The 12,892-nt window shown below is 43.1% G+C and overlaps 1 protein-coding gene across 1 annotated transcript in view; it reads right to left on the bottom strand.

Moving 5' to 3' along the window:
* LOC107111907 (mucin-5B-like) overlaps positions 1-12,892 on the bottom strand; it is a gene marked incomplete at its 3' end in the record, with an annotated part of 105,586 nt that overhangs the window by 24,924 nt on the left and 67,770 nt on the right. The window contains 4 exon segments of the mRNA XM_015412953.1: positions 116-366; positions 4,009-4,186; positions 8,269-8,528; positions 10,900-10,995. Coding sequence (XP_015268439.1) covers positions 116-366; positions 4,009-4,186; positions 8,269-8,528; positions 10,900-10,995 — 785 coding nt within the window.

The following is a 12,892-nucleotide window of genomic DNA, read 5'->3' as shown; positions in this document are numbered from 1 at the left end:
TACTACTACTACTACTACTACTACTATATTGAACCTTATGTATTAATATCCATACTGTGAGGTGTAATGTGCTTTCAAGATTTTTGAATCCCAAGGAAACTAATAAATGTCTTACCAGGTTGCCTTCTTTCCCACTCTTGGCTCCTCGTGTCAAAACAATCATAGAATGGTTGTAATATATGAAAAGGGTCATTGAGTAAACAGCTCCATCTATGGCAGCAATATAGTGATTATCCATTTGGATCCAGAAGTTCTGATAACTGGGTCTGATTGGTTTCATCAGCAAATAGGTGCAATTCCCACGGAAGTTATAATAGGATCCATCAAATGTTACATAGTGTTGATTTCCCCATCCACTGCAAGTACCTAAAGAGCACAAATTATTAAAGTCAAAACAAGGGAATTATGGGTTGGACCAAAAGTCTGCCATATCCAGCAGCAAATGCAACCTCCCACAACAAGGTGGGATCATCAGTACATAGTCCACTCACAGATCAGCCCACGAAATTCAGGTGACACTATGACACAAACAGGAGCAAAAGCAACAAATACACTACAGCAGGGCATTCTGGAGATCAAGGGAATGCAGCAGTTGGACATAGTGAGGACATCCCTAAATGCATGACTATCTTTACATAACCTTTTCTGCTCTGTCATAGTATAATGCAGTTACCCGCCCACAACTAATCTGCTGTCCATACACATCTAGGGCCCCGGTCACACGGAGAATTTGCCACGTGAAAGGCATGAATGTTGGGCGGATTTTCGGGGGGCGATCACACCGCAACATCTGGGAAGCGTAGCACACCCGTGGCCAACCTGTGGTGTCCTGCCCGGAAAACGCACGGCACAGGCGGGCGTCTGATCGTGGGAGTGCTAGTATCCCATGGCATCCAGCGCCCGTCCACGTCTCGTCGCAAACCAGATGTTTTTCATAAGCGCATGCACACAAACACAAAACTGAAAGCAGTGCTGCTCCGTGGAACTGCGCATGCGCACAAACGTGAAACGCTTGTGTGATCACGCCACACCGCTTCTTTGCCATGCTGCAGCATCACCATGTGATCGCCCGCTAACAGCCGAAGCACGGAGACTCGGAGGACCGTCTGATCGGGGTACCGAGCTTTATTTTGCTCTGGGGCGAACAGCCACACTTCCCCCCCCCCCGCGTTATCTGACCTGTGTGACTGGGGCCTAGGTTAATTATTTATGGCACATCGACATGGCATTGGAAAGGAGGGGGGGAGCTCTTTATCAATTTACATAAGTTTATTTGCCTAGATGCCTAGAAGAGATCCTTACTTTTCACTGGCAACCAGGCAAGTATTATCTGCAAGATTATCATGGTGGTATCTTAATAACATTTATATAACAGATTTCAGTTTCTGAAAGGGCTTCACATAGAGTATTGATTGAAAAGAGCCCTGTAAGGTAAACCAGTATTAGTATTTAATTTAAGAATTAGTGGATTTTCCCTGTTCTGTTCCTTTATTTTGTGGGTTTGCTGTAACCTCCACTGAGCTCCTTGTGAAGTCCAGTTTAATCGGGAAAATGTCTAAAATTATGTCTCCCACCAAAGGATGCACACAGGTTTCAGTTAGAAATAGATGAACTCCCCCTAGCTGAATGTGGAAGCGGGCTCAGCCAACCAAACTACTTGAAAATAGAATAAGAGGGGAAGGGAAGAGACAAAAATGAACTGACAGCAATGAATTCAGAATTCTGTGGCAAACGTTATATGCAGTCCTCTGTACAAAATCCAGAAATTAAGAAAATATATACAATGGAAGATTTCTAGCTTATTGGTTACACCTTGGACTAAATAAATCAGGGAATCTTGAACGCCAAAATGTAAGGAGAAATTTGAAACATCCCTAATCCAGATATTGCAAGTGACTCAAGTGAGGCTGCAAGTGGGTGAACAAAATGACTTCCACTTTAAATCTGAATTCCTGAATCTTAGCTATCCACAACAGCAGCTGTTCCATGGAATTTAACTACACATTTATTAAATTTCTTTTCCTTGTGCCATTATCAAACTGCAGCTGACATTTCACTGAAGTCACTCGTTTATAGTGCAATCCTAAACATAGTTATACCTTTCTGAATCTATTGAGGTCAATAAGATTAGAAGGGTGGAACATGACTTTGGATTGCACTATTAGTAACCCAGATGTGATTTCGAGAGAGAAATTCTGTTTGATGAAGCTGAAATATCTTACACCAGACATTGCCTGGAAGAAGATGAATCAAGGAAATGTATGCCATGCATGTTTGGATTTTTCTACTATTACTATACCCATATAGTCACTACCGATTTATAACTTATAATCATTAATACTTATATAACCACCCCCAGTTCCATATGCTATTAGCTCTTATCCCTAAACAATCTCTTGTATTTTTGGAGCCTTGAAGCTTTCATCTCTGTACTTCCATACCATACAACTTTGTATTCATGTATTTCAGCTCAGTTTGCAACCCACATCATTAAAACTTTTTAAAACATTCTCCCTTAATATTTTTTAATATTCTGCTGATCAGTACAAGGTATTCATACTTCATCCTTTGACCACCAGTAATGTGTTCTTTGATCCACCAGAATGACTTCGTGTTTCTTTCTGGAAAACATTTCCTTGGGTTTATCTAAATGTTACTTTGGCCTACATGTTGTTCTTATAGGACTATTTCAGTGCTTAAAATTGTATGAGCAAAGTTGCCTGCAACTCAGAATCACTGATCATGGCACATTTTGGATAGGGAGGATTAGCTAAGACTATTAAACTCCTAAATGTGACATTACAGAAGTAGTAAGTTGTTCTTTGGCTCCGGTCACACGGGCCAGATAACGCGGGGGGGGGTAGGCATGGCTCTTTGCAATTAGACCCGCAATTAGACCCGCCAGAACCTGATCAGACGCGATGGCAGCACACCGCGGTTTTGTCCGTCAGCGCATGAGCGTCAAGGAGGATGGCCAGGGGGAAAGCCGCACGCCGGTGCGATCACACAGAATGATTCCATCGGCAGCCCGTGGCAAACCATTTGCTAGTGCATTTGCTGAGATACTTTTTAACTGCACAGCTTTGGCGGCATGCCACGGGTTGGTCACGGGTGTGCCACGCTTCCCAGATGTTGCGGTGTGATCGCGCCCTGAAAATCCGCCAAGCATTCGTGGCTCTCCCGCGGCAAATTCGGCATGAGAACAGGGCCTTTATTTACCTATCTATGAGACAAACCTGCCTGTTACACAATCACAATTACAGTAAAAACTTTGTTACCCAGCACTTGAATATCCAGAACACTCAATTAGCTGACATTGTCCAGAGGGCAAGTTCCTACTCTTCAGCCATCATACCCCTGTGCAGATGATTCCAGTTGTTGTTTTGCTTCTGACAGATGGTTCTGAGATCATCCTCAGGTGACTCCTTACCCTTCAACTTGTCTTGAGCTGTCAAGAGCCAACTCTGCCAGTAGCTAGATGGCTCCCAAGGAGCTGAACTGCTTGTTTGCAGGATGTCTTTGTGGCTTGAGGGGGATAGTCTCACCAGGCATGTTGCCATGGTGTTCCCAGTGTGGTAGGGTTCAGTCGCTGCAATTTCTTCTGGGTATGGGGGGGCAGGGTAGAACAATAATCTTGAGCAGTGTTCCCTCTAAGCTGAGTCAGTGTGAACTAGCTCAAAGTTTTTTAGCCTCCAGCCCACACATTTTTGTCTTGGCTCAGGAACGATGGCTCCAGAGCAAACTAATTTATGCAGGAGCCAAATCGCTTGCTCACAGCTTTAATGCCAGTAGCTCACAAAGTAGAATTTTTGCTCACAAGACTGTGAGGCTTAGAGGGAACATTGATCTTGAATATCCAGCACATTTGATTAACCAAAAACCCCATTTCCCATGAGTGCCAGATAACAAATCTGAATTAGAACATTGAACTAGAAGTGACCTTACACACCATTTCAGCTTGATATTAATGCCCTGTAGAATGCAGGTCCTGATTTAACCATCACTTACATTGGCACTCAAAAACCTCACAACAACCTGATGCTGCAGGCTTTTTTATTGGTGGCAATCCGTTGATGCACTGTTTTAACTTTTGAGGTGGACAGCGCACATCAGATATCTTAATGTGATTTCCACCTCCTAAGCAAGTGGCAACTTGGCAGCTTCCAAATTTCCATGATTCTTGAAACTGTTGATATGGTTAAAAAAAAAAATTAGTAAACGTTGCTATGCCTTATTATTTGTATGATGATTTAAAATATGTATATCTTGCCCTTCCATAATAAAACATAATACAACAAGGACAGCATGCATCAAGTTTAAACAATATACAAATTTTAATATTTATTTATTTATTGGTTTGATTTATAACCCGCCCTCCTCCCTGCCAAGGCGGGTTTACGGCAACTTCCATAGAATGCGTATATAAATACAGTTAAAAACATACATAAAACATCCACAGATGTTTACAGGGGTCATTTCGAAGAAAAAGAGGTGCAGGAGCTCATTAGCATAACTCATTAGCATAACTTATTTGTGTATGCCACACACCCTTACATCACCGGAAGTGCGTCAGAAGGCAACACCCACTGCTCAGGCTCCATTGGACTTTTTTGGATTGCTAGCTATTGGGGGGGGGAGGAACGTGCAGATCTGTCCTCGCAGAGAAGGGAGAGCTTGTACCTGAATAAAACTTGGTCTTAAAGGTGCCACTGGACTGTTTTGGATGGGGGGGGCTCTGCAACTTCTTGCTCTGACTGTGGGCTGCTGGGACCAGGGGGTCAGGCTTGTTGCATGTGCCCACTCCCTGGGCTCTTTACTGCCGGAGCTCCGCTCCTGTGCGCTCCTGCAGGAAATGACCCCTGGATGTTTATAAAGTGCTGGAAGCAATTAAAGTGCAAGAGCAGAGATTCCTAGCTTAAACTATACCATTACTTAGGTGATAGTCCTGATGGTATTCTCACATCAGCTCGGCTTGACCAACTGATTTATGTGGCGAGACAGGCTGAAGGTGGTAAAGCCAGGTAGGGGTAGGGAAATGAAGAAAATGCAGAAAAAAATCTGTGGTAGCTGCTTACACTAAGTCAAATTTACTGTATCTCCCAGTTGCATTTCCAATAGCGCATGAAGTACAAACAATTTCTAGGCACTATAATATGTAGGCATGAATGTGCTAGGTGTTGCACAAAGTGGAACTGTGGAAAATAACTGTGGAAAGTTAATAACCTACAAAAGTTAGATTTGAAAAAAAAACCTTGCAAATTGGTTACTTGCTCAGAGTGAAAGAGGAGAGCGCAAAAGTGGGCTTGAAGCTCAACATAAAAAAAAACTAAGATCATGGCATCCGGCCCCATCACTCCTTGGCAAATAGAAGGGGAAGTCGTGGAAGTAGTGACAGACTTCACGTTCCTGGGATCCCAGATCACCACAGACTGTGACACCAGCCATGAAATTAAAAGACGCCTGCTCCTTGGGAGGAAAGTGATGGCGAACCTAAACAGCATGATAAAAAGTAGAGACATCACCCTGCCAACAAAAGTCCGCATGATCAAAGCAATGGTATTCCCAGTAGTCATGTATGTCTGCGAGAGTTGGACTATAAGGAAGGCCGAACGCCGAAGAATAGATTCTTTTGAACTATGGTGCTGGAGAAGACTCTTGAGAGTCCCTTGGACTGCAAGGAGATCAAATCAGTCAGTCCTAAAAGAAATCAACCCTGACTGTTCCCTGGAAGGCCAGATAATGAAACTGAAGCTCAAATACTTTGCCACCAAATGAGAAGAGAGCACTCACTGGAGAAGACCCTGATGCTGGGAAAGATCAAAGGTCAAAGAAGACGGGCACAGAAAAGGATGAGATGGTTAGACAGTGTCATAGATGCAACGAACATGAAGTTGAGCCAACTTCAGAGGACTGCGGAAGACTGGAAAGCCTGGTGTGATCTGGTCCATGGGGTCGCGAAGAGTCGGACTCGACTGTGTAACTGAACAACAACAATCCATCACAATGAAGCTTGGCATAGTCTGAGCGATTGTCCAGTCGAATCATAAAGTTACCATGACTTCCCTCTTGCCTATGACTTAATTATAGTCATTGGCCATCTGGCACCAGGTGGTCTCCCAAACCCAATCAGGGAGCCCATTTGATGGAACCCTCCCCAAAATGATGACATCCATCCCTGCTTCTCCCTCCCATCTAGTTACAGAACTGAACATAGGTTCTCACGATTAGCCAATTAACACATTCTTGAATCCAATATTGAAGGATATAAGGATGGTGTAGTCAGGGAGGCCCAATTATGGACTCCTGCAAGCCGGAGTTGGCTTGCTAATATTCATGTTAACCCTTGACAGGAAATTAGGAAGTTTTGCCTCATAGTGTGGATGATGAAATGCTATGGTCGGTTGCTGATGGTTTTGATGTGCAACCTGTACTCCAGACAAGAGGCTACTGTTATAATAGAATATAGAGAAACAGAATGGTTTCTAATTGGCAAAGGTGTCAGATACAGATGTATTTTATCTCCCTGCCTCTTCAGTCTAGAGGCATGAGGATGATTTGATTTATCTCCCTGCCTCTTCAGTCTAGATGCATAAGGAAAGGGGAATTTGAGTTCAGTGGGGGTGGAGTGAAAATTGGGGGAAGGAACGTTAACAATTTGAGATATGCAGATGACACCATATTACTGGCAGAAAACAGTGAAGATCTGAAATGACTGCTGGTGAAGGTTAAAGCAGAATGTGCCAAATCAGGATTACACCTGAACATCAAGAAGACAAAAGTAATGAATACTGGGGAATCATACAGCTTTAAGGTTGGTGATAATGAAATTGAAATTGCTCAAGATTTTCTATTCCTTGGCTCTATCATCAACCAAAAGGGAGACTAAAACCAAGAAATCAAAAGATGATTGAGACTGGGAAGGGTGGTGAAGAAGAAGAAGAAGAAGAAGAAGAAGAAGAAGAAGAAGAAGAAGAAGACAAAGAAGAAGAAGAAGAAGAGATTGGATTTATACCAATCTCACTACCCAAAGGAGTCTCAGAGTAGCTTACAAAGTCCTTCCCCTCCCCACAACAGACACCCTATGAGGTAGGTGGGGCTGAGTGACAGAAACTGATCTTTTTTCAAGAACAGTTGTGCCAGAACTATGGCTTGCCCAAGGTCATCCAGCTAGGTGCGAGTGGAGGAATGGGGAATCAAACCCGGTTCTCCCAGATTAGAGTCCGCGCACTTAACCACAACACCAAACTGGCTCTCTGAAGGAGCTAGAAGAGATTCTTAAGTGTAAGGATGTGTTGCTGGCAACCAAGATCAAGTTAATTCATGCCATAGTATTCCCCATTACTATGTATGGGTGTGAAAGTTGGACAGTGAAGAAAGCTGATAGGAAACTTGATTCATTTGAAATGAGGTGTTGGAGGAGAGTTTTACGGATACTGTGGACTACCAGACCAGAGTGGACTCTAGACCAAATCAACCCTGAACTCTCCCTAGAATCTAAAATGACTACACCAAGGTCTACCATACTTTTGGTCACATTATGGAAACACAGGAGTCACTGGAAAAGACGATAACGCTAGGAAAAGTTAAAGATAGCAGGAAAAGAGGAAGATCCAACATAAAATGGATTGACTCAGTCAAGGAAGCCACAGCCCTCATTTTGTAAGACCTCGGCAAGGCTGTTCATGATAGAATGGTATGGAGGACATTCATTCACAGGACCACCATAAGTTGGAAATGACTTGATCGCATTTAACACATTCACACATACATACAAAAGGTAGAAATCTTTGCTTAAGGGCTGCAGAAAATGTGATCAAACTTAACTGACAATCATATGCTTCACTGTTATTTGGATTGAGTACCTTGTGACTTTTTTTTATGGCGTTCCACTTTGTATGGATTAAATTTTGTGCATGTGTGTCATGGCAGCATTCCCTTGTATGGTATTATAAATGTGGTTATTATTTTGTAATTTTGCTATGGCCTGTGGCTGAAACAAGTATTCTAATTACCGTATTTTTTGGACCATAAGACTCACTTTTTCTTCCAAAAAAAGTGGGAGGAAAAGTGAGTACGTCTTATGGACCGAAGGTTCAGAATATTTTTTCCCCTGTTTTCCTCCTTTAAAAACTAGGTGCGTCTTAAGGTCAGGTGCGTCTTATGGTCCGAAAAATACGGTATCTTTTTGGGTCCAAACAAGGGACATACAAACATATACATACTTTTCCATATTGTTCCATTCTACTTATGCATTCATTTTTTGCTCACCTTTCGAGGAGGGTTGAGATCGGTGCAACCACTCACAGGAGTAAGTGTGGAATCAGATTTTGTAACTACATAGGGAGGAGGCTTATTCTGACAGCTCCGAGAATTCCCCTTACAAGGGCGCCTGGAGATCGTAGAAGGCTTGCTAGTGGTGGTCATGGTGAAGGAACATTCTCCATAGCTGAATTCAATCTGGCATGATGTATTACAAAAGGCATAGATACACCAATCTGAAGTATCCATTGTCACAAACTCACTACTGCCTAAAAATCCAGAGGAATAATTAGTAGAAGCATATGATAACGCAGTGCCATAAATGGAAACAAGAAGTCGTAAATTCTCAGGATTAACACATACGGAAAGCTTTAAGAGGGATACAATTCACTCAACATGCAAATAGTCCAATATGTATATTTTATTTTGGGGGGGAATTTAGAAGTATGCATCTGAATTTCAAGTCAAATCAAGTCAGCCTTTATTGGCATATATCAGTATTTATTTATTTATATTTCAATTTTATCCCGCTCACCCCCTAAGGGCTCTGAACGGCTTACATGTTCCAGTAGAACAAACAGTAGAACAAAGTCATTACAAAAGTATACAAGTAGGACACTGTATTACAAATACATTGAATAAAATAATAGGTTACAACCAGTGTTCCCTCTAAGCTGGGTTAGTGTGAGTTAGCTCACAGTTTTTTAGCCTCCGGCTCACACATTTTTGTCTTCGCTCAGGAAGGAGGGCTCCAGAGCAAACTAATTTATGCAGTAGCCAAATTGCTTGCTCACAACTTTAATGCCAGTAGCTCACAAAGAAGAATTTGTGCTCACAGGACTCCCCGGCTTAGAGGGAACATTGGTTACAACTGTACTTTTCCGTGGCGTAGCAGCATGGCGGATTGAAGGAACTTAGCCACGTTTTTAGTTAGTTCAACAGAGGAATCATTCAAAAGTTTGTAAACTTTATAGGAATCTGAAAAGCCCATCATGTTGGCCAATATAGAGTTTAGATATTTAGAGCGTATATTTTACATAAAAGTGACATCGCAACAAAACATGTAAGACCATCTCAACGTATCCAGATCCACAAGGGCAATGTGATCTTATTGAATCTGCCATATAGAATCGCAGAACATCTGATTTTTTTTTAAAAAAAAGGGTAACCAGGGAACACTGTACCTACAAATGTATAAGTACACTAATGCAGATGTCCTCAACCATTTTCACCCTGCAGGCAGGATTCTGACAGTGGGGTGGTCACAGCCACAAAATGGCTGCCACAGATTACCTTCAATCACATAGTGGAGATCCTTGTGCTGTGATGGCAGCTACACAGCCAATCATTCTTCAACAGCCAATCAGCAGCCTTAAAGGGCAAAAGGCCCACCTGGCCCCTCCCACTTTCAAAAAACACTCGGCGGATGCCAGGAAAGGTGCTGGTGGGTGCTGTGGTGCCTACCCCTACACTAATGAGTGATGATTACATTAAAAAAATCAATCAAGTATAGCTGCAATTTGAAATAATTATTTAATAAATAGTGCATACATATGACTCGGGTCCAGACTAACATTTCGGACATCCCACAGAACATGGACTTCTCACCGCCTCCCTACTGCAGCAGCACAAATTACCACCCCAAATCCTCTTTTTGGGAGTCCCCTCCCCCAGGGAATAGCTTTTGGGGGGTATTTGGGGGGGGGGCTGAGGGAGGGGTGGAAGAAGAGGAAATTACACCCCATAGGTGTATCCGATGAAAATCGGACTATTACTGAATCTGTGGCTAAATTTTGGGCGGCATGCTATCGTATTAGAAAGATGCAGCTAAACTTATAAAATTGTATTTGCCTTTTATATATCTTACTGGATTTGTCAAATATTTTTATGGTCTTATATATATACTACTCGATTTTACCCAGATTGTAACACTCTGTATGGTTACGTTGGCTCAATGCCGTAATAAATACATCTATCTATCTGTCTGTCTGTCTGTCTGTCTGTCTGTCTGTCTGTCTGTCTGTCTGTCTGTCTGTCTGTCTGTCTGTCTGTCTGTCTGTCTGTCTGTCTGTCTGTCTGTCTGTCTGTCTGTCTGTCTGTCTGTCTGTCTGTCTGTCTGTCTGTCTGTCTGTCTGTCTGTCTGTCTGTCTGTCTGTCTGTCTGTCTGTCTGTCTGTCTGTCTGTCTGTCTGTCTGTCTGTCTGTCTGTCTGTCTGTCTGTCTGTCTGTCTGTCTGTCTGTCTGTCTGTCTGTCTGTCTGTCTGTCTGTCTGTCTGTCTGTCTGTCTGTCTGTCTGTCTGTCTGTCTGTCTGTCTGTCTGTCTGTCTGTCTGTCTGTCTGTCTGTCTGTCTGTCTGTCTGTCTGTCTGTCTGTCTGTCTGTCTGTCTGTCTGTCTGTCTGTCTGTCTGTCTGTCTGTCTGTCTGTCTGTCTGTCTGTCTATCTATCTATCATCTATCTATCATCTATCTATCTATCATCTATCTATCATCTATCTATCTATCATCTATCTATCATCTATCTATCTATCTATCTATCTATCTATCTATCTATCTCTCCCTCCATAGGTGAAATACTTCAGTCTGGATCCTACCCATTATGCATCATTTAAGTAATAAGTAATTTCAAACAGAACTTGCTTACCCTTAGTTATCAGCTTTCCATTTACATTACAGTAGCAAGGGATAGCTGTCATTTTTATTGTCGCTGGTAAAGTTGTGGGCGGCATTGCTACATCTCCTGAAATAATTGGACGAAAGAGACATCCTTACTATTCGTTTTAAGCCTCAGTGTAATAAACAGAGAAGCACAGTAGCCCTTGGCCGATGGCACTCGCGTAATTCTTTCCTAAGCACACGCCGTGGACAAGAATTCAAAGTATGCAATCTTTAACTGGACATTTGGATAGGGGCTGTTTTTCTTGTGGAAACCCAACTGCATAACAAAAGAGTTTGTGTTGGATGCTATGGACTCATCTTGTTATGATGCCTTCCTCCATCCTTCCCCATCACAAGAAGATTTTCTGGGCAAAGGCTCCGTGATGGCAGGGAAACGCCACTGCTGATGGAATAGATCTGTGGGATCCGACCCATCATTTTATTGAGAGCGAATGGAATTCTATAGCTCGAGTCGTATCCACCAGTGTTCCCTCCCCATATGGTGTATTACAAGCACCATTGAGCGTTCTGTGGTACCCTAAAAAATTAACAAATCTAGTACATATCTATGTATGTACAATGTATATATCTAGTACGTTTTTATCTCACTCTTCCTCCAAGGAGGACAGAATAGCATGTGTGGTCTCCCTTCTTCGTTTTATCTTCATAACTGTGTGAGGTAGGTTAGGTGGAGAAACAGTGGCTAGCCCAGACAAGCCATCTTGGGTGGAGGTGGGGGGAAGAGTAAAAGATGACGACCAGCAGAACACAACTGGTGGATAACTGGGCACTTCCACTCAGGGCTTTTTTTTTTAGAAAAAGCCCAGCAGGAACTCATTAGCATAATAGGCCACACCCAACAGCAGAAACTCATCAGCATATTAGGCCACACCCCCATGCCTTCCCTTGGCTTGCCCAGGTGCCTCGCAAGCTGGCCCTTGGACAGGCCGGAGAAGGCACAGGAAGGCATTTAAATACTTCTCCGATCCTTCCGGGCACCTCCTGGCCCACCCACCTCAGAGTCATTGGGGAGGTCACTCTTCAGGCCTTCCCTCTGTAGCCACGCATGCAGAGGTCTCTACTGTAGTGGGCGTGGCCAACTCTGAAGCCAGCCGGAACGCCGTTCCTGTGCGTTCCTGCCCCAAAATAGCCCTGCTTCCACTCACACAAGGAAATTTCTCCCAGTTCCCTCCACTCGCTGGAGCCTCCTGCTCTCATGCCACTAAGTTGATGAGGGTCCCCTGACACTCAAAGTTAGCCTTTTGGGGAACAGAGGATGCTACTAAAAGGGGAACACAAGAAAGATCTTTTACTCCCTTTCTTGCCCAACCAATCAAGTTGACTTTCAGCTGTTCACATACCAAGGACATCATTGATAAGGTAATGAATTGTCATTTCCATTGTGTGTTCTATCTTAAGCATTAATTTTGTTTACCAGAACATATCAGGTGGTTTTTTTAAAAACTTAATGGTGGGAAGGAGCTAAAAGCCTGTGTAGCCGATCTCTGAACTGAGGGAGCAATTTCAGATCCTTGAGGTGAATCCACTAATTCAGGCCTTGTTGAATATCAGTTCTACCTCCTTTATGAAATTGTATTAGTTTCTGCATTCTAATGCCCAGGGGTCATTTCGTAGAAAAAGAGCTAGGGGGACTCATTAGCATAACTCATTAGCATATGCCAAACCCCCTGACATCACCGGAAGTGTGGCACCAGCAGGGAGCTCCAGGCCCCGCCCTCCCGCACCTCACCCGGGGGGATGGCGTCCCCCCGCGTCCCCCCCCAGATGACCCCTGCTAATGCCTCCCTTGTTTTAGGGTTTCTCTTTTTTTGTGCTGTGCTACTTTTAAGGGTTTTTAAGACCATTCTCCTATTTGCATTTGATATTGTTTCCATTGACATTATCTTTTATTCTTTTCGTTCTATCTGTATGATATTTTATTATTTTTGTTATGCTTAGTGCTTTATTGTTATTTTTGA

This window comes from Gekko japonicus, unplaced genomic scaffold (assembly GCF_001447785.1).
Source record: "Gekko japonicus isolate JY-2015 unplaced genomic scaffold, Gekko_japonicus_V1.1 scaffold2018, whole genome shotgun sequence".
Taxonomy (NCBI): domain Eukaryota; kingdom Metazoa; phylum Chordata; class Lepidosauria; order Squamata; family Gekkonidae; genus Gekko; species Gekko japonicus.
Note: the sequence above shows the minus strand (reverse complement) of the source record. Positions and strands in the feature narration are given on the sequence as shown.